The 24,062-nt window shown below is 46.9% G+C and overlaps 1 protein-coding gene across 1 annotated transcript in view; it reads right to left on the bottom strand.

The window, feature by feature from the left end:
- Positions 1 to 6,046: 6,046 nt before the first annotated feature.
- LOC132070517 (interferon-induced very large GTPase 1-like) overlaps positions 6,047 to 24,062 on the bottom strand; it is a 29,413-nt gene continuing 11,397 nt past the window's right edge. Inside the window, exon 3 of the mRNA XM_059467300.1 lies at positions 6,047 to 16,533. Within this exon, the coding sequence (XP_059323283.1) occupies positions 9,200 to 16,531 (7,332 nt within the window). The 5' untranslated portion in view covers positions 16,532 to 16,533 and the 3' untranslated portion in view covers positions 6,047 to 9,199. The remainder of the gene's footprint in view (positions 16,534 to 24,062) is intronic.

Here is a 24,062-nt window from a genome sequence, read left to right on the forward strand (position 1 = left end):
TTGACACTGGCCAAAAACCAGGATACCCACGAAGAAAACTGCACTCATGCTCTTCTGCTGTAGTTGAGCAGAGGAGGGGGAAATGCGGAGGCTGGTCAATTGGCTGAGGAGAATCTTACCACACTCCCCTTGAGGGACAACCCTTAAGCAACAACCTCTCTAGTCATGGTGAGGACAAAAAGCTTCCCCCAGAAAGCATCGTTACTGTATGTTGGTTCTATTTATCCTATTGGTCCTTCCCCTTTGTTCCACCCCTGTGCCCTCATCTCATCCATTCTGATGTTCTGTCCCCTGCTTGCTATCCCTATATAAATCCCTGCTCTCTCTGCCTGGAGAGTTCTTAATCAGGACCCCTTTGCTGTAGGAGCTCCTTAAAGACCCTCTGTGGAACCCCATATGAAGACTCCGTCCCTTCCTTCTGTGCCGCTCTGGCTGAAATCACCCAAGAGCTGAAATCACTCAGCAAGAGCAAGATGTGTCTGTGCACCTAGGGCATCTTTTTTAAACATGCTTCTCTACCGTTTCCACCTGCCGTGACAAGTGGCGCCCGAACAGGGACCCTGTTTAGGGGGTCTCTGGAGAAGCATCTCCACCAGCCTTGTGCTGCTGGACACAAGCTGCTTTCAGGACAAGTCACTTCCTTAAAAAGAACCACTCACATTCTAGGGAGTGTTATCCGAAGGATGACCAGGACCCTCCAAAGAAGCTAGGAAAATCCTGAAAGCTGGTCAACAAGTGGCCACCCACCCAGTGGGTTTAGTTTGACCTGAAGAAAGACAGTGAGTTTCATATACATATATATTGGGGTCACCTTTTTCAATTTTTCCTTCTCCCCTTTTACTTCTGGGTGTGGGAGAGAAGCGTGAGTATGTGAAACCAACTTACCTGTCCTAAACTTACCCTTTCTTGAAGGGACATTTATCTCCAAGTTGTGGGTGCCCTTGTAGCAGGGAAATTCAAGTTTTCTAAGAGGAATCCTAAGAGATTTATATCCTTAACCATAAGTGTCTTCTTTCTAATTTGTTTGGGGAAGTTTTACTCTTTGTTTCACATTATTGTTAAGTCAATGGTAAAAATGGGGAATGATTCAGGGAATGATTTGGGAAAAGTTTCAGGTCTAGTTCAAAATTCCTTCCCCTCCATCCTCTTCCCAAGCCCCCAAACCCCCTTGCCCTCAAGAGGGGTAATCAGCTAGAGGGTCTTGCTACTCTGCACAGGCTTGCTACTGTCTCCCTGATGCTCCCCCATCCCTACTAGCCCATTGCCAGGACGACACTGGCCATGCCATCTTGTACCTTCCCCTCAACTTTGTCCCTATGCCCATGTACCTTGTTTCATCTCCCCATGCTGCTGTTATCCCACAAAATGGTGCTGGGAACACGGCCAACCTCACCATCTTGTCTTCTTCTCTTCCAAGTTTTCCCGCCCTCGTGTGTCAAAATGGCCCCTCTTATGCCTTTTCCATTCCTCTCCATGGCACTCGGCTCCTCCTTTCCCCCTGAGTCAACAGGTGTAACCATGTCAGGACCCTCCTGTCATGGTTTCAGTTCAAAACCAGACAGAAACAGTAATTTTGCATAGTGGTTTTGGTTTGCTAATGTCAGATTTCCCCAATTTTGAGATTTCCTAACTAATGAGTCCATGAGTGTGGTGGGCTTCAGTACTGGTTAATCACCAGTGCACTTATTTCCTGCTGTGAGACAGTAGTAGGAAAAAAAAGGCGAAATAGGCTCCAAACTTTAAAAGGGTGAAAAGAAAATTTTATTAAGAGTAACTAAAAGAAAAAAAAAAGTAGTAAGAATCAAAACAAACCCTTCAGAACATTTCTCCTCCCCCGGCAACCTCTTATTTTTCACTGATAATGTAAAGAAACAAAACTTAAAATTTCCAGTCAGTTTACCACCTTGAAAATAGTCTTTTTTCAGTTCATTTAGGGATAGAAGTCTCTCTTGTTAAGGTTATGGAGACTTCTCCACAAGAGGAAAAAACAGTTCTCTCATGGTTCTCAATTTCATCACAAACAACAGCCACCCAGAAAACCCTGCCATCAGGAAATCCTTCCCATTTTCACAAGCCTCCCCACAGCTTGTTGATGGGCCATGTCAACTTATGGAGTATTGTTTTAAAGATGAGCTGTTCAAAGGAAAAATTCTCATTATCTATCTCTAAAATAATCTCCATCCTTGGGAACAGAAATCTCCAGGAAGCACAGGTTTACTCTTCTCTCTCCATTTAAACTTCTCATGGGATCACTGCTATTTCAACATCTGTTTATCTTAGAATGGAGGCCTTTGCTCGATATCAATTTGAACACTTTCATCTCCCCATAGTTTCATACATTATAAGAAAAAAGAAGAGACTTTTCTCCGTAGTTTACAAGAGAATTTCAGCTCCAAAAACAAGGCATCTCCTCACCCCTTCCATCTGGGACTTAACTTCTCTTCACTGACCTCGATGTATTCATGCTGTTCCTTCACATGCTTGCATCTTGTTCTTTTCTCTCACTCAAAGGAGGATTGAAGCACTGAAAGGGTTAACATCACACCTGGGCTCTTCAAATGGCCACCTGAGACAGTTCCCAAGTTTTTTCATCTTTAACATGTGTGTTTGACAGAGGCATGTCCAGCTTCTTGGTGCTTCAACAGACTGTCAGTTACACAAAAATCTTTGCATCACTTCCCTGAATTTCCTCCCATTTCAAACCAGGACAGGGGCTAAACTGTGGCAGGATCCCCGGAGCAGTGGGCTGAAGCAGTGGAGTTGGGCAGACCCAGGGCAGAAAGCTAAATTGTAGCAATGTTCCTGCAGGAGCCAAATGCTGTCGATAGCATACACGACCACTATCCTCAACCGCTGAGCCAAAAAAGCGGCCATAAACCAGCCCCCACATCCCAGACAGAGTCCCAGAGTCCACCCCAGTACAACTCATGGTATTATGCCACCACTTCTGAAGAACCTACTCCTCCTTCCCCTGGCATGACTCCCAAACTCTTGTTCCCCTGGCCAAGCCACTACAGTGGTATGTGAGTGCTTGGCCATTTTTTTCTTTTTTAATTGCCCCCAATTTGTCTTCTGGATAACCTCCTTCCCTCACAGTGTCTTTCTTCCACATAACAAATGGGAGAAAATGCCCTGAAAAAACCCAAACCCACAACAGGAGAGGAAGAGGATTTCAAAATGTTGGTAGTTCCCCAATCCTGTGGATGAAGAGGAAGGAGGGCAGACACAGATTTAGAGGAATTTAGGCCAGTGGCAGGGACAATATGCTCAGGAGGAGAGAGAAAAAATGAGGAAAGGGGGAAATTCAAGCCCCTCTCAGGCAGGTACAGATGGACTGGTCCTGGTAACGATGCCTTTTTCAGAACCAAGTTGAGGTCCCGGAAGGACTTGGTAGGGACTTGCAGGGAAAATCCTCAGAAGGCAAGTAAGGCATTTGAGACCATTTTAAGGAACCAGGGTCCCGATTGGAATGATATTCAGGTGGTTTTAGATACACTGCTGAATGTACATGAGAAGACAGTGGTGGTAGCAAAGTCAAAGGAAGAAGTAGAATGAGTTCATGCTCAAAATGTGCAACCAGGAAAAGCAGATCAATGTTTTCCACCTGGTGATCCAAGACTGGATCCCAACTGTCATGAAAAATTAATCCACAAACATCAGATGTTCATGTCCAAAAAGGAGACAGAGGAGTCCAGCGGCTTTATTTGAATAAAGAGAAAGGTCACAGGTGTTGTATTGCACTAAACAGTTTATTTAGTAGTTGTTTTGCACTGGGTGATGGGAAGTTTGTACTGAGTATGGTATGTCATGTAGATTATTCTCCCTTTCTCATCACATGGTCTCTCCCCCATGAACCCCTTTCTACACACCTGGTGGTCTGTCCCATGCATACCCCTCCCCTTGCCCCTCCCCATTGTTATCCCATTGGCTGGGTCCTCTTTCCCCGCCCCCATCCTCGGGTATAAAACCCCACTGCAGGTGTGGTTCGCTCTCTTTTCTACCTGGGTGGTTGCCGGAAGCGGAGCATCCCATCCCAAGCCAATAAACAGGACTCTTGTCCCCACATGAAGAAGAGCGTCTCTTACTTTCTATCCATGCAAGGCCGTGTGGGCTTGGGTTCGAGCTAGCTGGAAAGAACCCATAGAAAGCCCAGAGAGCCACAGATTACTGCACATAGGCATTTCCCATGGGGTCTCTCAAGTTGTTGGAGGTTGCAGCCTCCTTTTTATCCTCATTTCCTGGCTTCATTTCCTTCTCTCTTTTCCCATTGGCTGAGATACTTGACAGGTACAGACTTCCAACATCACCTACTACAGAACCCCTTCTAATGTGTTCCTGCCCCTGCTTTCCTTCTTCCTTGTGTCCCTGTTATTTTTCTTTAAGTCCAGGGATTTAGTACAGCCTTCAGTGAATAACAGTCTGTGTCAATTAGTGGAATTCCTCTGGAATTTATGATTCACTGCATTGCTTCCTAAACCCTCTCAGTATCTGGCTTTATTCACCAGCAGGCCCAAAGTTTGTTTGTAAAGACACCTCCTTCTCATTCCTTTCACAACCAACCAGGACACAGGGATCTTCTGACTAGATATCAGAAATTGCATCAATTCATTGTGAACGACCCGCCATAATTTACCTAACTTCTTGGCAGTTTTATCACCATCTAAAGTAGCCTGCCATAATTCATCACCGAATTTACGCCACTCCGTTAACTCATGAACCGTATGGGGGTTAAGGAAAACCCCTCTATCATAACCATAAGATAAAAGTCCCAGTAAATCCTTCTGCAAATCTATCCCCTTAACCTGCCTTTTCTGCAAAAAAGCAATAAATAAATCATATGCTGCTTGCCTCTCCATACCTAAATCGTAAGCACTTTTGCAGCTCCTCGAGGTCGCGGCAGGACGTCTCGGCCAGGCTCGTCTTTACGATCACCTAGAGCACGGCGCATCTCGGCTTCTTTTTTATCCGCTTTTTTTTTCTTCGCGCTTTTGCTGTCCCGGCTGCTACGGAACCCGACCCGTTTCTTCACTCCCCGTGGTGCGTCGCAGTATCCCAATCAGGTGTCACCATTTGATGAAGTGAAGGGAGACGACCCATCCTCTGATCAGCATCAAACTCCGATTTATTGATCAACCATGCACATTTTATAACGGTGTTAATTAAGTTCATACATATTGCAAAACCCAAGCTCATCATACGTTACAGATTAGACATCAACCTCTCCTTTTGTTTTCAATACCTGTGGTTTGTTATTGAAACCAAGATTTGTCTTCTCACCCTGATATGAATGGTTCTCAAGGCCTTCATGTTTGTCACTTTTGCTTTCCCATACCTTATCCAAGGACAAGGAATTTACTTGTTATTGAAGACAGGCTTGAGAACTCTTGCTGTTTACAGAAACGTGCCTGAGAAACAGGCTTGAGAATTAGCTGCTTACAGCTGCCTTTCACTTTTCCATCAGCTGTATATTTTCAAGCCTTTTTTCCTTCAAGCCATGTCTGAGCAAAAATCTCCAACACTCTGCCTGGCCACAGACCTCAGAAAAAGCTGAACCAAGAAGAGAAAGGACCCTGAATCCGAGAGCTGCTGCAGAAGGTGCTTGTTGTCATTATATTACAAAGGTTCTATTGCCATTATACTGCAAGGGGTCCATATTGCTAGAGTTTTGTACCTCCTTGATGTTTCTTGAAGGCACCTCCTCTAGGCATTGACTCTTCCTTGTCCTTGCAGTTTCCAGCTGATGCCAGTTCTCTCTCAGCCAACCAATCTACTCTTTTATAACACTCTTCTTCTTATTTGCTACAGCTGCGGCCTGTTAAAATCAGGCCTGCTCCTAATCTTTATTAATTGGCTCAGCTGCCACTCTTTTGGGGGTAAGATTACTTTCTATACTACTTTTATTTACTTATATTCTATCCCACTTCAATTCCCCTTTTTTCTTTTAATTACAGAGTTTCTAGAAGGACATGTTCAAATACATTGACATTATGAGACATTTATACATTTCATTCGGAACTAATAGTTGTACAAATCTTCAGACAACATATTATAGTACAAATACATATACATATATATTTCTGAGTGTTGGTTCAGATTTGCAGCTTTTCTCAGTTTACAAAATACTTATCTTCAAAATCATTTATACTTACGTTTAACAAACATTAATAGCTGCAATTGATATATTTTACCAATAGTTAATAGTTTAATATTCAAGTCCTTTTCCCCGAATCCACAGGGTTATATAGTCGAGTCCTGTTTCTCTGAATCCACGGGGTTATATAGTCAAATCCTGTTTCCCCGAATCCACAGGGTTCCCAAATCCACAGGGTCATATAGCTTAGTGTTGGAGAGTTTTGTTCAGACATGGCTTGAAGAAAAAGGCCATGATCATATACAGCTGGTTAAGCAGTAAAAAGCAGCTGTAAGTAGTAAGTTCTCAGCCTTTTTCCTTATGAGAAAAACAACAACACTGCGTCCTTGATCAAATGCTGAGAAAAACAAGGTGAAAAACATGGAGTCCTTGAATGTAGTCAATAACAGTCAACAGCAGGATATAAAAACAAGTATTAGCCTCAACAAGGAAACCACAGGTATTAGCAACAAAGGAGGGGTTGGCATGTAATCTGTAACCAATGATGAGCTCGGTTTTTGCAATATGTATGAGCTTAATTAACACTACTATAGAAGTATGTAAGCTGGATCAATAAAGCGGAGACCAATGATCATCAATAGGATGTGCACGTCTCCCTTCACTTTCCTCAGCTTAGTCCTGAATCCATGGAGTCATCCCGAATCCATGTGGTTATATAGTTTAGCATTCAGATCCCTTTTCCCGACTCATGTCGGGGTCACCATTGGTTATCATTATATTACAAAGGTTCTATTGTCATTATATTGCAAAGGTTCCATATTGCTAGAGTTTCATACCTCCTTGATGTTTCTTGTAGGCACCTCCTCTAGGCACTAACTCTTCCTTGTCCTCACCGTAGTCACCTGACTCTAGTTCTCTCTCAGCCAACCAATCTACTCTTTTATAACACTCTTCTTCTTATTGGCTGCAGCTGTGGCCTGTTAAAATCAGGCCTGCTCCTGATCTTTAATAATTGGCTCAGCTGCAACTCTTTCAGGGGTAAGATTACTTTCTATACTACATTTATTTATGTGTATTCTATCCCCCTACAGGCGATGGCAGACATGATTCTCCACATGGGACATTCCAAAGACTTTGCTCAACAGTGAGGCCAAGGGCAGGAGCAGCTCTTGCTGGGGCTGAGGGCTGGAGGGAAGGGCAGCAGCCCCAGGCACCCGAGCAGGAGCAGCTTCCCTGGACAGAGACACAGCACCCCTGAGACAGGGAGTGAAAGCACTGCCTGAGCCTGGGGCGGTCGTGTCACTGCTTTCCTGAGCCTGCAGGCACAACAGCTCCTGCTGGGAGAACGGCCTCAGTTGATCCAGGAGGCTGCAATGAGGGAGGGAAGGATGACACCCAAAAGCCAAGCAGCCCAGCTTGCAGGCCACATGGAGCTGGCCTCAGGCCCTGCAGCCCCTTCTCCAAGCAGGACAGTTCCTTGCTGCAGGAAAACTGCCTCTGGGGTATCGGATATTAACCCTTCTCTCACCCAGAGAATGGGGCAAGTGAGCAGTGTTTTAAAAAGTTTTCATTCTATTTATCAGTCTCATATGAAGGATGAGACAGTACAGATGTTACAATTCATGCTATCACGATTAGAATCTGACTTTTTCCTAATTACAAAACATTATAAATGTTTCTTGCCTTATTAGTTTTTGCTACACCATGGTGTAGATGCCTTAAAGCCAATTATTTAAAACTACCTGTCATGGGTGCTCTTACAATGTATTGTTTATTGTTCTGTTTCTCTAAAGTATCTAATCTTATTTGCAAGGCCATCTTTCAAAACTTTTTTCTAGCTTTATTTCTCTCTCAACTATATCTGTCTTATTCTATGGCATTTCTAAGTCAGCATTTCTTATCTCAAAGTTTGCATGCAGATGCTTACTGTGCGGGTCTTTTGTCAGGCCTTGAGAACTCTCCACAAATCTATTTCTCACATCTCCCCTCTCTCTTGGATAGACAAAACTTTTTTGATGGCCTTGTTCATCATTTTTCATGCACAGTGAAGTACACAAGGCACTACCACTAACATTGCTATGATAACAATTAACATGTGTAAACCTATTTGGCCAAGTTCTTTTGTCTAAGTTGTAAAACTCATCCTTCAAACAAGGCGTCTAACTATGATCTATCATTTGTTTTCGTTTGATTTGTACAATCTCTCAGTTTTTGAAGTTGTTTGTGGATGGACTCTGAATGGTCAGACAAGTCCATACAACACAGTCCTTCCAAATCCTCCCAACTATGTTTACGTGCCAGTAAAGGAAGATCCATGGCAGCTCTGTTCTGTAAGGTTGCATTTTGACAGCACTAACATCTGTCATCAAATTACTAATTGCAATGGAAGTACTATTGACTTCTTTGCTCAGCCAACACCACAATTAGTTTAATTGTTTTAATGCCTCACCTGAGGGCATTAAAACTGAGGGAAGTTAAGGTAGAAATAAAGCTGATGTAACTCATTTTGCAGGGCTCTAGGGTTTGAAATTGCAGTTTTCTTAATAATGCTGGGTAAATCCTTTTTCTCTATGTTTTCTCTTGATGACTTTTTTTAACATTAGCTGTTATCATAGCAAAATGTCCAATGCTACATTGGCCATTTTAAACAAATGAGCTAATATCTTTTTGGCAACTGCTGTGGGGACTCATCTAGGTCTGCCATTTCACACTAAAGGGCACTGGGGTAGTACAATTGCACCACAACTTTGAGTTTCTGTACACAGGATAATGGGGGGTAACATTTAATTGTGGATCTCCCTGGTATTGAAACTCAGCACAAAATTCCATTGCTAATGAAACAAGAATTTCTATTTCATGAGGTTCAGAAGGTGCTTTAAGAAGATCAGGCAAGAAGGCAAGAGCAATTTGGCTTTCTCATGAAGTGAGGCATTGCTGAGCAACGGCCACAATAACTTGCCTTATTTCACCAAATTTGGGAAATTTAGATGCCATTAGGTGAACATGGTTTGAGAGCGTCATCATTGTAACTGCATTTTGTTGAGAGCCTGGTACAAAGTTCTCCTAAACCACAAAGCTGTTGTGGTTCTTCCTCCCCACAGACGTGGCCTAACGCTTCTCCAGCTCAGACAGTGCTTCCTGCTTGGTAACTCTCAGCCACCCCTCCGGGATTTCTCCTTTGCCCTGAAATTTCCCATTGTACAAAGCTTCCAGCTGTGTCCTGAAATGAGACACAAACCATTTCCAGTACGCCTGCATGGATGAATCAGGAAGAATGTTCCAAGTGGAAACAGGAGGTCCAGCATTACGGTATGTTTTGTAAGGGATCCATGGGCCACCACCAAATCTGAATGTGCAGTCACTTGCAACAAGGCTGGAACAAATATCAATGATCAGTTCATGTGTATTATACTCAATGCCAGGGGAAACTTTCCACCATGTAGATCCCTTCAGAGCTTGTGGGCGATGGAAGACCAGCTGATGGTCTCCATCGTGATTCTGCATGGTGTTTGTGCAGACAGCCCCACAAAAGGGACACTGTGCCCAGCACCCTGCAAAGTGCTCTGCCAGGATGGTGTGAGGTTGCCTTGGAAACAAGCTCAGGTCAGCCCCAGCCAATTCTTTCATGAGCCTTTCCTTCAGGTCATCCAGAGCTTTTGTCATGGCACTGCTCAGAAACTCAATGTCTGTGACCTCCAGGTGCTCAATGCCCTTCAGGTCACTTCTGGGCAAGTTGATCACCTCTGTTAGTTCCCTGCAAAATTCATCCAACCAGAGAGAGACTTTGTCTTCTCTGTCTTTTCTGTCCTTGACAGTTTGGGTTGATAAAGAAACAGCTGAAAGGATGTTTTTATAGAGAATATCAAGGGAGGAATCTAAAAACACCCTGAGCCTCCTACTCCCATCTAAACAGTGACTCCTCACTCGTGTCTCAATGTAACTCTCACAAAACTGTTTGGGAAACCAAAGGTACTCCTTGAAATACTCAAAATTTTCCTGTTCTGCCAGGTATCTCAGGATGCAAACTTCCAGATTGGCTCTGTTACCCTGGAAATCTGGGAATTTGCCCTGCATGTCCTCAGCGATGGCTTTAGCTGTCCTCTTACAGACTGCCTGGTAAAGAGGTGAATCAATCCTGTGACAAAGGAAACCAGCAAAAGTTGTGACAGAAGTGGCTCCTTGGCAGGAAATCTGGAAACATTGGAAGAAATCTTCTCTCTTGCTACTCAGGTACACAACGGGGTCATTTGCCTTTCGGAATGCTTCGTGCATAGTTTTAAACCTTTCTGCTGCCATTGTGCACAGATACAGAGACAAATCTATGCTGTAATCTCTGTTAAAACTACATTTCGTATTGCTGGGGACAGAGTTCACACCTTTCTGTACTTCACTGAGTATTTCATGAATAAAATTTCTATTGTAATCGCGTTTCTCCTCTTCCTTCTTAGCAATGTTTGTCTTCACACATGCTATGATGTTGTCTGTGATGCACTGAAAGTTGATCACATCAGCATTGGAAATGCTCCTGGGATCTGAGATAAAGCCTAAATACTTTTTCTTCATGATGTGTTTCTCAGGATCAAAAGAAAACCCTCTGCCTCTGGGAAATGACCTGATCCGTGCATGGATACCCGGCTCCTTAAAGTGCTCTACAAGGACATCTTCAATTTCTGCATCAATATCCACCCGTTCCAGAGGACGAGCAGCACGGGAGACTTCGGCAATCCACTGGGTCCAGACAAGAGTGAAGTTGTCCTTCAGTTCTCTCTCACTGATGCTCTTCCCTTTTAGAGTCACAGCCAGTTCCCGACTCCTTGTCAGAAGCTCATCTTCATACTCCAACTTCCTCGCATCCAGTTTCCTCTGCTCCTTCTGCAGCTCAATAAGATTCTCACATTTCTTTTTTGTTTCATGAAGAAGAGTCTCTTTCAGTTCTTTCAGCTTCAGCTCCGTGCTTGATTTCCACTGGACCAGTGTCTCACGGTCTTTGTCCTCCCTGAAATACTTTTCCACTTCTTTCTCAATGGCATCACTTGTCTCTTGCACCAGCCCTTCAAGGTGCTGTCTGGTGACATTCTGCCAGTCCCCATTCCGAATTTTGTTGTCGAGTCTCATCTGCACATCTAAGATATGACTCCTCAGCCTCCAGGTCCACTGACTAAAGGCAGTTTCCAGTTTCCTGTACACAGCGATCTCCAGGGAATTCTTGAAGCTGAACACAAAGTTTTCATTCAGCAAAGCATTCCAGAGGTCACCAATACGATCTTTCAGGCTCGAGAACCTCAAAATGCTGCGCTGCGACTGCTTCTTGGCAGCCTGGAGGATTTTGCTCTTGAGTTGCTGGACATTCTGGCTGTATTTGGGATTTGGTGGTGCCATTGGGGGGTTTCCTTCCCACAGGTGAGCAAAGTAGTGAATGTGGGTGTTCACATCAAAGCCAATGACATCGCTGAAGGAGGAGACATCACAGAATTCCTGCTGAGCAGCTACCACAGTCATTTCATCCAGCTTTTCCTGCAAACGCCTTCGTCCTTCCATGTTCTGCTCCTTGGCAGTTGCTTCTCCCACGTTTTGGTGGACAAAGAGGCAGCTTGGGGAAAGATTGACTTGCTTCATCCTCAGGAAAGCCTGCACAGCGATCTGGAGAACATCTTGCATTTCTGATGGATTTTCTCCAAAGATATTGATCACAGTCAAGTTGCCAACACCAATGACAAAGGTGGCCAGCTCGTTGTCATGGTTCAGAGAGTGTTTATTTGCCATCTCGATGGCACGAAGTCCCTCAGTGTCAACCACCAGCACAAAATCAAAGCCCAAGTCTTGCTGCAGCTCCTCGGCCACTGGGATGAGCTGCATGAAGGCTCCGCGGGTGCATCTCCCTGCGCTGACGTTGAACTGCAGACCAAACATGGCATTCAGCAGGGTGGACTTGCCTGTGCTCTGGATGCCGAGCACGGAGAGCACAAACACTCGTTTGTCCCCCAGCCTCTCAATTAAGCTGTCAAAGATTGCTCCCACCCAGCGCAAGGGCAGGTAAGAAGAGTCCCCATCCATCAGCTCCACGGAGTGCCCTGAAACCATCAGATCTGCTGCAATTTTCACCAATTTGACAAAATTGTCTTTCTCGCAGTTCAGTAATTCCAGAGCTTCATAAATCTGCCCTACCTCTCTCAGAAGGTGCTCCAGGCCGATGGATGAATCGTTGATTTCATCAGAGAGGGCATCCAAGCGACTCAGCAACTCATTATTGCCACTGTTTTTTTTCTTGCTTTTCTTTCTTGATAGGATTTCAGACCATAATTTGTGATAGTCCTTCCTCAGTTCTTCAAGGAGACCACAAGACAGCTCATCCATAAAGACCTTCATCCAGTGCAGGAAGTATTTCTTGGTATCTGCTGGCTGGGCCTGGAGAAAGCCAAGGAATGATTTCATCAGTGTGTTGAGAGGGAAAGCTTGGTCAAGTTGCTTTTTTCTTATTGCTTTCTTCTCATATTCAATTTGGCTCCGATGATGCTCAATGCTCTTGTTCCTCTTCTCCTGCAAGCGAGTGAGTTCTTTGTCCTTTTGGCACCACTGGTACCACAGTTTTCCTTGAAGTGGCAGCAGCTTGGATTTGATCTCAGACAGCTTCTCTTTCTTCAGAAGCTCCACCAGCTCCTTTGCCTTTGCTTTGGCTGTCACACACGCATCTCGATCTGCATCCACTATGAATCCGTGCTGGCGAGCTTTGTCCACGCAGGCCTCCAGGCTAAAACATGGATTAGAACCTTCCAGGAGATCCCCAATTGTCTTGGTCAGTTGGTCCATCATTTCTGCTTCATTTCTGTTCTTGATCCCTATTGTTATGTTTTTGTTTGCTTGTCCAGCTGCAACGTTCTCTTTTTCTGTGAGAAGACAAATGAAAGGCCTTTGTGACTGCCACAGGTCCTGCAGAAGCTTTCTCCCCCTGTTGTCCATGTGCTCCCAATCAGACACAAGAGCCACATTGACAGCAGATATCTCCTGCAGGAACTGCAGCTGTGCTCCGTGATCCCTGGCATCTCCATGCAGGTTACAGAAAGCCACGCAGCGCTCAAAGGTGTCATTGGGGCTTCCACCAGGGCAGTACCAGGCGATCTCCACCAGCCCTTCCATCAGCAAACGCTCTCTGGTGCTGCCTCTGCAGTGGCGGTGGAAGAAAGTGTCGTGTTTGTGTTTGCTGAGCAGAGCATTGAGGATCTGGGACTTGGAATAGGAGGCCGAGCTGCCAATGCGGATGAAGGACACAATGGGTGTGTGTGCCTGAAAGATGAGTTTGTTGCTGAAACTCTTTGTTTGGGCCTGCTTTCCTGACTTGTCCACCTCTTTCCAGCTCCTTTGGATTTGACTGAAGGTGTAAAATGGGAACTCGATGCGTGAAGTGCTCGGGTTGGGCACCAGCAGAGGCAGCGCCAGTTGGCAGAACGCCAGCTTGGTTGCCAGGGTCTGTCTCAGGAAGTCATCAGCACAATGGAAAATGGCCATCTGCAGGTCCATAGGGTGCACATGGCTTTCCCTGCTTGCACATATAGGAGCTGCTTCCATCAGCTTATCAAGAAAGTTTTGAAAGGAATCTGATTGTTGGAGTTCTTGCTCTCTGCTTTGTGGCATGGGTACAAGGCCGGGATTTCTCCTTTCCCAGCAAGTCAGGTACCTCACCTGGTAATCCACCATTAATAGTTTTTTTAAGAAGTAAAATGGCAGTTCCTTGTCCTGGCTGGGCTGGCCGTCCTGCAGAGATGTCTTGCAGATGGTGCGGAAATCTCCCATCCCCATTTTCCTTGGATAGTGACTTTCCAGTCCAAGGCGCTTGAGCAGCTGGAGGAACTCTTGGTTTGCAATGTCTTCATTTTCTTTGGACTTGCTGCTGTCTGACTCGGACTGGGACTGACTGGGGAACTCAGGTGTTGGAAAAGTGTCTTCCAGGTCTCTGTGTATATTCAGCATCCTCTGTTCATCCCATTTTTCATCCAAGCCCCCACTGATCAAAGAGTCCAAGTCGTGTTCCAGCCTCTCCCAGTCTTCATCTCCACTGTGCTTTTGGAGGAGATTCTTTATCCGTGGGGACCATAAGCCTTTCATGTGATCTTCCATGAAAACCAAACGCTCCCTCTTCTGCTCAGGGGACAGCTCTTGACATTCTGGTGTCACAGTCAGACCCGTCAGCAGGAGGGAGGCCTCAGCTCTGTCAGCATCTTGCTCCTTCAGGTTCATGTACTCTGCATGTGCCGCTTCCATTTCCTTGGCCATGTAGTGAATTTCTGGGTGTCCAAGGAGGTGCTGAAAAGTGCTGCTTTCCACCTGGTATCCTGTGCTGGTCACAATCAAGAGCACCAACAGCTCCATGTCCTTCTGAGCCTGTTCCTGGAGAGACTGGAGTAAGGAATAAATGGCCAGGCTGCTGGTCTGGGTGGCTTCTATCTTTGCTTCATGAACATCAGAAGCAGAGCTTCCTGGTGTGTAGGTGACAGCATGGATGTGCTCCTGCATTTGCTGCAGTGTTTTGATGAGCTCTTGAAGCTCAGAGACTTTGGGAGATCTGGGAAGTGGGTGCTCAGTCTGGAAGACCCATTGCATAATGAAGGAAGCCTCAGGGAAGTCCTTGACAGAGTAGATATGAGGATTCAGGAGACTCCTCAACATTGCCTTGATGGAGGTGGTGTTTTCTGGAGGTGACTCCTGGCAGCTTCGCACGGTGTTCACCAGGAAGTCCTGCAGGGCTTTGTCTGACAGGCACACGTTGATCCACACACTGGGGTTTTTGGTTTTTTCATTCAGATCATCTTTAAGATCCATCAGCATGAGCAGCTTCTTGTCATCCACTTTCGTCACCTCCCAGGCCTTCACAGATGCCATGAAGTCTCTGGCCTCTTGCACTGCACTGCCCAGTTCCTGTCCAAAAACAGTGCCAATGCTCTGATTTGTCAGCTCTTTGTACCCAGCCCTGAGTGCTCTGCTCATCTTATCTACGGATTTAAAATCCTTGCAGTGATTGCGCAGGATGATATCCCACACTGGGATCAGCTCAAAGCCACGGTCGATAACGCACCACGTTGTGTTATCAGACACAAGCCCCGTTTTCCACTGAGGAAGGGAAGATGTGTCTGCTGGGCCCCCTGTGTTGACCACGTAGAGCTGAATTCCTGTATGAGAACTCTCTCTGTCTCTCCCCAGGACAGAAGCCTTTGAGCTGGATTTGGAAACATCCAGGGTCCCTCCTACACTGGCCCCGAAGCCACCCCAGCTGGCCCCAACAAAGCTGTTCAGTGCTTCAGATGTTTGTCGTTTCACCTCTTCCCGCTGCTCAGCTCGGAATCCTTCTGTAGATGCCTTCCACCAGAATATGCCCCCAAAGTGGAGGGGACCCTGGTTTATGTGGGACCCAAACCTGCTGAAGAAGCTCTCACACATCTTCACCAAGGTGGGGTTGTCTTCTTCCCAGCTGAAGCTCAAAAGCTGCTCCATTTCTTGCAGCTCCCGCAGAGCCGCATCGGAGAGGCGAAGCTGATGCCTTTGGAAGTAGCAGGAGGCCAGAGGGATGTACTGGTACTTGGTGGTGCAAAAGTAGCTCTGCTCAGAGTGGGACTGGTGGGTGTCCTCTGACTGTGAGGAGCTGCTGTGATCTACACTCCCTCCCAGATTAATCCCCCAGAATGAGGATTTGGCAGAAACGCTCACACTGAAGCCCAGCTGCTCCATGGACTTGGTGAAAGTGGATTCTGCTGCAGAGGAGGAGAACTCCTTCCTCTCAAGCAGCGATCCTTGCTCTGGACCAGCAAGTTGGAACCCCTCAGGAACCCTGAGGAGCTGCTCTCGCTTTGCCAGCACATCTTCAGGTCTGCTGGTTCTGTAGATGCCCTGCAGGGCCAATCCCCCTGACGCCTGCCTCAGCACCTCCGTGTCAGGGATGTTCTCCCCACTGCCTCCTGACTGCTCCTGCTGCTCCAGCTGCTTCTGGATGCTCTCCAGCATATCTGCCAAGGGTTTCTTTGGCGGTGGCCAGAACTCTTTGGGAATCTCCATGGCTTGCCGCAGAGTCTCTGATTTCTCCCTCAGAGCATCCTGGCTGTGACTGTGGCTGTTGAGCATTTCTGTCAGATCCTTCAGAGCTTGTTTGGCCATATTTTGTCTCTGCTTTGTCTTCTCCATGCATTGTTCCTGCAGATCTTTAGCGGCTGTTTTGTCATCTGTTATGTTCAGGAGTTTCTGGAGTGCCTTTTTCTCCCAGGGGTGCTGTACCTCACACTCCAGCCTGAGGTAATCTTTATATTCCAGATGTTGCAGGGCTTCTCGGCACTTGATTCCCAGGATCTGTGAAGCTTTGGGCAGCCAGTATCCAGCATCCAGTCCTTCCTTCTCAAATGCCTCTGCCAAGAGCTGTGTCTTTGCATCCTCCTCCTGTGTGTCCTCCTGCAAAGCCATGGCTGTGGAGGAAGAAAAGAGACATTCCCTAAGGTGTTGTCAGAGGCCCCAGGCTCCTGGCAGAGGCTGTGCAGCAGCAGCAGCCCTGGGGATTGCTCCCACCTGGCTGCTGCATCCCTGCCTCGGGTGGCACAGGAGCCAGGGTCTCCTTCCCAGCACCCTGGATGTGCCTGTTGCTTTCCTGTTTGCAGGATCAACCCTGAAGCTGAGTGTGTATCCCAGAGACAGCAATGACACACAGAGACACAAACACAGACGCACACAGACTCACCCAGCCACACAACCTACCCTGGACAAGGTGCTGCCTTCACCATCACCCACATCCTCCCAGCACAACTCCTCCATCCACAAGTGCAGACAGCCGGGGCCATTCCTGGCTCCCTGGAGCACTGGCACAGCCCTTCTGCCCATCCAACAGCCCTGCCTGCATCCTGCACCCTCTGCCCAACCCACGGCTGCCCTGCTCGCTCCCTGGCCCAGCCTGCTGCTCCCAGCACCCGGAGGCAGCGCTCACACACTCCCCCCATGGCACCCAACACTCCCCAGACACACTCCCCCCATGCCCCCCAGGGGCTCTGAGCTGTGCTCCTGCTCCAGCTGCCAGCGCAGCCCCTCCCTCACCCCTCTCTGGCCTCTTCCCAGGAGCTGCTTCCTGGAACCCTCAGGGGCCCACCCCAGTGCAGGGGAAAATCCACCTTGTCCCCGCTCACAGCTGTGGCTGGAACATCCTGGTGGCCCTTCAGGAGAGATTGGAGATGCTGGGAGCAGACTCAGAGAGGTGCCCTCTGTGATCTGCTGCTCATTAGCACAGATGATCTTGTCAGCCAAGTGCTCATTTGATTTAGTCTTGGCTTCAGCCACCACAGAGCCACTGAGCTTAAAATCTCTAGTTGCAGGAGGAAAAGTGCCAGCAAACCTTCAATCCTGGCCTTGAGGGGAGCAGACTTCAGGCTGCTCCGGGGCAAGTTACAGAGGGCCCCAGGGAAACGGCTCTGGAAGGTGCTCGGGTCCTGTCTGGGGGTTTGTTCTTATCCCATAGCCAGTTTGGTTTTTAATTTGGTTTGTGTCTGGAGATTTTACTGTCCCCCCTCTGATTCAGGAGTATCACAATGCATGAAGGGTGGCCCAGGTTTCTGTGTGGGGTTGGAGACCAGGGGCTGCTCTTCCTTCCAGCAGGGGTGATCAACACAGGGGCCATGCAATACAGTTGGTCTGACCTGAGATCTAGTTGCCCTATGTTTTTTTCCTTTCTTTCCCCTCTTCCTTTTATCTTGTTTCAACACTGCGACCAGGGCTTGCCAGCTTGCTTCTCTGCTCCTCTGCTGCTTGGGACCTGGGAGCACCCCCAGCCCCAACAAGCCCAACCTTAGGCCCAGCCATCACTGTTAGGCTGTGCAAAGGAGGGATCACCAGCCAGCCCCTACTGCTTTGGGGTTTTTTGCTACACTTCGATTCGCCACCCCAGGTGTGCAGTGCCATTGAGAGCAGCTGCTCCCTGTGGGCTCTCCAGGGGAAGCCAACTCTCCTGTCCCCTGTCGCCAGAGCCGCCATTGCCAGCAGAAAGGCGGCCTAGCTTGTGCCATAGTGCCCCCTGCAGCCGCGGGGTAATCATCGCACCCACACGGCCCGGCCGGTAGCCAGCAATGCCCCTGCTGGCTGTGCCCGGAACTGCACTGCAGGGGCGGTGCCTGACAGGTGAGACAAGGCTGGGATTGGGTTTCTGCTTTTGGTTGTTTGTTTATTGCTGCTGCTCTTTGTTTCTCTTAGTATATATATATATATATATATGTATATGTATATATATACACACACATACTCTAGTAAATACCTGTTATTCCTTTCCCTGTATCTTTGCCTAAAAGCCCCATAATTTCAAAGTTACAATAAAATGGAGAGAAGGCAGTCATATTCTCTATTCCAGGAATGTTCCCACCTTCCTTGACAGACACCTGTCTTTTAAACCAGTACAGGTCCATCTCTCCTGGTCAACTTTTATTGAAAAATCCCTGAAGCACAAGACAGTCATGGGTCACAGTCACTATGGACTTGTAAGTCTCTGTCCAAAGTTTCTCTCATCAGCCTCAGGATCGTCATGAAAGGACAGAAACTGGGACCACCGAAAAGACCCTAGTCGGAATTCTGGACTTGTTTGAGATGGTTGCTCACCATCCTGACAACCCTGCTGGTTTGCCAAGCTCTTGTTTGCGGGTGTGTTTGCTGCTGTGGAACACTGAGCCTGGTGAAAAGAGGAGGGGTAGCTCGCCCTACGTGCTTGCACCTGCTTCACAACAATAGCCCAGGAATTCCCCCACCTCTTGGACTGGTTGGACTTTTCTGGGGTCACCATTGGTGGTCCCCAAGGAAGACCCTTCATCTGCTTCACAGCCACTGTGATGGATGGACTGAGGTGGGAGAAGCCTCTCTCTCAAGGACTGAGACATGAAACCCCTATATGGAAAAGCTCCCCCCTCCCAAGGACTGAGACTGAAACCCCATGGGGGAGGTATGTGGGGGAGCCAACCTGAAAAAAGTGAGATGTTTGCCTGTGGGTGTGTTCACTGGGCCCAGACTGGTTTCCCCTAGAAACCAGTCCTGAAACAATGGGTCCCGCTCACTGCCGATACTGATTTATCCTGCTGAGAACATGGAATGTCTGTACCTATCTCCAATGCCTTCTTTCCCCTCAGTAATTTCAATAGACATATTCTTTACTGTATCTGTTCTCCCTCAGTGACTTCAAGACTTGTTCTGCCCTCAGTAATGGACCATAATAAAACCTTGAGTTGACCAGGACTTCAAGATCTCCCCCTACGTGACTAGGCAAACTCCATCAACTGGACTTTGAGGACTTTGTTTTTCAATGTTTGGTAGCTTCACTCACTTTCTTTTTCTCCCTTTCTTTCCCTGTTCTTTTCCTTTTCACCCAATTCCTGCAACACATTAGCTGTGGTCATTCAATAAAGGTGCATTCGTTTTGACTGATACTGCAATCCCCTTTCCGTGTTGGTTTTTTGCACTCTGACATCAGCAAAACGATCCATCATGACTCTCATTCATAGAGAGGATCGTTGAGACAGAGTAGAAATTCTCCAGAGTAGAAATCCATTTTGATTTAGGTGAAATGTACATCTTTGAGTCTGTGGTTAGAAAACATAGCTATGTAGCCTGACTGCAAAGCCTAGGCTCAGGGAAACTGATTCAGTGAAGGACAGAGATAAGGGGGGGAGAGACAGAGGGTGATAAAGAGAGACAGAGAGACTGCTGTGAAAGCAGGTCAACCTGACCTAGGAGTTCTTTCTGATAAAGAAAATGTCATGTGAAATTTGTAAAAATGAATATGTATGAACCTATTGTGAAATTCTATGTATATGTATTTGAGAGGGGGATAAAAAGGAACCTGAAGTTCCCAGAGGTACGCATGTCTTTTAAGGAGAGTAATCTCCACATGTGCCTGGCGCTGTAATAAACATACCGGCTTTACAACTTTCACAAAGTTGTGGAGGTTTTGGCTATCTCCGCAAAACATTCTGGCGAAGCCAGCCAGAAGGAACTGTCTCTGTCTCTGCAGAGGCAGGGGAGAACAGATGGACTCCTAGGCACGCCCCGGGATTTTCCTGGAGAGCTCCGCTCGTCTCAGCTTGCCTCCTGCAGAGACAGACAAGGACCTGCTGGCATGCGGAGGATACGGTATGTATTGAGGGACCCCCGGGGGAAAAGAGAGATAGGATGGCTGAGTAAGTCACTCAGAGACATCTGAGTGCTTGGCCCGTGGTTGCAGCCAATAGAGCAGTTAAACTGGAGACAGGGGTTCACTGTCTGGTAGAGTGGACCACTAGTGACTCTGGGGGTGGATCAAGTTAACATGTGTGTGTGTATGTGTGTCCGGTGGTGGTGTCCGGACACTGTATCATTGTATGGTTAATGCATTTGTAATTGTGAAAGTGCATGGTGTACAAAAGAGAGTATATCTACAGTGCGGGGTGGTTTCTACCCGCAACTGAAGGGGCCAAGTGAGGCCTGAGGCGCTGGTGGGGCAGGCTGTGGGCGCAGGGAGTGCCTGGCAGAGTAGAGCAATTAGTGGAGGAGCGTGGGTGAGGACGTTCATTGAGTAAAGGTGGTGAATTGTGGTGTGGACTGTGCACACTCCTACTGTGGCTAGATGAACCCAAGGGGTTCCTTTGCCCCGGTGGTTTGGACTCGACCCCTGGGAGTTTGTGAATCCTGTGAATTATTGGATAGATAGAGGAGACGAACGAGTTCATTTAGAGGGGCTTTACTGGACTTCAGCTGGTACAACAGTAAGTCTGGACTGGGAAAAACCTGCCATAGAGGATTTAGAGTTCCCTGTAATAAATGGAATAGCCTGCCTTTGCAGGCAAATCCTGAGAGCCTTTGGTGCATCAAGAGGCTGGCACGCTGCATGGGTATTATTGCAGTGTGGAGTTTGTGAGAGACGCTGGTATTGCTGTTCTAATAAGTGACAGGGCACATGTCCCGAGTGTAAATTAAAGTTTCCTGATCAAGATGATTCAGAACCTAAGATCTTAAAGCTTGTCTGTGAGAAATCACATCTGATACCTGCCACCTGGAGCTGTGTGTGGGAGGAAGATTTGGAAACGACTGTGAAGTTCTGTGAAGAGAGGTTTGGGTGGAAGTGAGATAGCGCAAGGAGAAGGAGATAATGGGAACTAACCAGAGCAAGGAAGTTCCTCGGGCTAGCCCCTTGGGGTGCATCTTGGCCCACCGGAAAGAAGTCACCAGTAGGGGGCCTCTGAGAATAAAAAGGATCTAATCCCATATTGCACATGCTGGTGGACATTGTACAGGTTAGAGGACGGAGAGAAGTGGCCGCCCACTGGAACTTAAGATTACAATACTTTACTGCAGTTAATGCTGTTTTTAAGATGGGAAGTTAAATGGGATGAGGCTTCGTATGCTGATATGTTTTTTGTTTTAAGAAATAACCAAGAATGGCAAAAGGACTGTGAGCTCAGACCACCTTCAGATCCACTGGTCTTAGCCCTTGAAAAGGAAAACAAGGCAAAGAGAGGGCAAATCAACTGTTGCTATTCAGCATGCAGTATAGGACAACAGTGTATGAGATCAGACAAGGTTTATTATTCTGAGGAGCAAGAACAAGAGACATTTGAGTGGATGAAAGCTCCTCCTAGGAGGAGGGACGTTGAGGATTAGGATGAAGAGGAAAGGGACTTCCCCAAAAAGGAGGAGGACTCAGGCTGGGAAGGCACATCCACTAGAATCTACCCGCCCCCCGACAGTCCAGTTGCATCTAGAACTGGGAGGCAAGCAGTGTTACAGGCCCCTCTACGAGAGGCAATGGGACCAGAAGGAGGGAGATTAATGATTAAAGTGCCATTTACCACTCTTGATTTAGAGGCATGGGAAAGGATTGCTAGGAATTATCGTATCGATCCGATAGTTACTGCCAAATATCTACGATATGTTATCAAGCAACACAGTTCAGATTGGGCTGGCATCCAGTTACTACTGGATGCTTTCACTGAAACGGAAAAACAGCTGATCTTAAAGACAGCAGGGACTTTGGCAGAGGATTACTGCAAGAGCAAGCAGCTAGATGTAAAAGAATATTTCCCCCTACAAGACCCAGAATGGGATCCTAATGTATCAGCAGGGGTAAAGAAATAGCAGAGTATCAAGAGTGGATAGAAACAGGGGTGGAAAGAGATGTTCCAAAAACCATAAATTGGTCTGCCTTAGATTCACTTAAGCAGGGGCCTTCTGAGACTCCATCTGAGTTTCTAGAGCGTTTAAGGAATGCTATGCATCATCATACATCATTAGATCCGGGGTCTGAGATAGGGATGAATCAACTAGTTAATTCATTTTTGGGGCAGTCTGCTGGAGATATTTGACGTAAACTTCAGAAAATCCGGGGACCAGAAGGGGGAAATCTCAAAGTCTTGGTAGAGGAGGCCTGGAGGGCATTCAGTAACCAGGAAGAAGGATATAAACAAGGAATGAAAAAGTTGGTGGCAGTGGTACAGGAGAAAAGGCAAAGAAAACGCAACCAGGGACCACCCAGACAAGGACCACCTCGGCTTGGCAGGAAGCAGTGTGCAATCTGCAAAAGAATTGGTCACTGGAAAGATCAATGCCTAGAACGGAGAAGGGATGACCAACAAATGGCTGCACACGTACAAAACAACTGAGGAGGACCGGGGGATTCTGCCCCAGCGGATCCACTGGTTATAACAATGAGGCTGGGGGAAGAAGGGAAAAGGGGGGGATTTTTGGTAATACAGGGGCTACATATTCACTTTTAAATAAAGCTTAGTACCTGTGGAAAATGATTATGTTGTAGTGCAGGGGGCAACTGGCCAGTCTGAAAGGGCATATTTTTGCAAACCTTTGAGGTATAATTTGGGAAAAAAATGGGGTATTCATAAATTCTTGTACATGCCCAATTCACCAAAGGCACTTTCAGGCAGAGATTTATTGGAACAGTTACAAGCAGCCATTACATTCAAAAACGGAGAGGTTACTCTGGAGGTGAATGACAAAAAGTGCATAGAGGTATTAAGTTTAACCTTAACAGCTACTGAAATCGAGGAGGAAATTGATGAAGAGATACTAAGTCAAGTATTTCCCAGGTTGTGGATCTCTGATGTACCAGGGACGGCAAAAAACACCTCCCCTACAGTAATTAAACTCAAGGAAGGGACACAACCAGTGGGAATTAAGCAGTACCCCCTAAAGAAAGAAGACAGGGAAGGAATCAGCCCAATAATTGAAAATTTTCTGCGGTTAGGGTTACTGAAAGAATGCCAATCTGATTTCATTACTCCCATTTTACCTGTTCAGAAATCTGATGGGTCATACCGGATAGTACAGAATTTGAGGGCTGTCAATAAAGTAACAGAAGATTTGTATCCGGTGGTAGCCAATCCATATACTTTATAAACTTGTCTAACACCTGCACTAACCTGGTTTACTGATTTAGACCTAAAAGATGCCTTCTTTTGCCTCCCCATCCATGAAGCCAGCCAGAAAATTTTTGCATTTGAATGGGAAAGCCCTAAAAGTGGGTGCAAAACCCAGCTCACATGGTCGAGATTGCCCCAAGTCTTCAAAAATTCCCCCACTCTGTTTGGGGAACAACTTGCAAAAGATCTGGAGTCCTGGGAAGCTCCACAGGAGGAAGGAAGGCTTTTGCAGTATGTGGATGATCTTCTAGTGGCCACTCGATGAGAGAAGCATGTGTGGCCTGGACAGTAAGCCTTTTGAATTTCCTAGGACTCCAAGGACACAGAGTATCAAAGAAAAGGCACAGGCAGTGAAAGAGAAAGTAATCTACCTGGGGTACCAGGTGAGTGCTAGGCAATGGACTTTAGGGCAGGCTCGCAAGGAAGCCATATGCCAAACTCCAAAACCCCAGACAATAAAGGAACTCCAAACCTTCTTAGGCATGGCAGGCTGGTGCCGGCTGTGGGTTTATAATTATGGACTGCTTGTCAGACCCCTCTATGCTCTTATTGCTGATGGAAACAGA

Source organism: Ammospiza nelsoni, chromosome 3, assembly GCF_027579445.1.
Source record: "Ammospiza nelsoni isolate bAmmNel1 chromosome 3, bAmmNel1.pri, whole genome shotgun sequence".
Lineage (NCBI taxonomy): Eukaryota > Metazoa > Chordata > Aves > Passeriformes > Passerellidae > Ammospiza > Ammospiza nelsoni.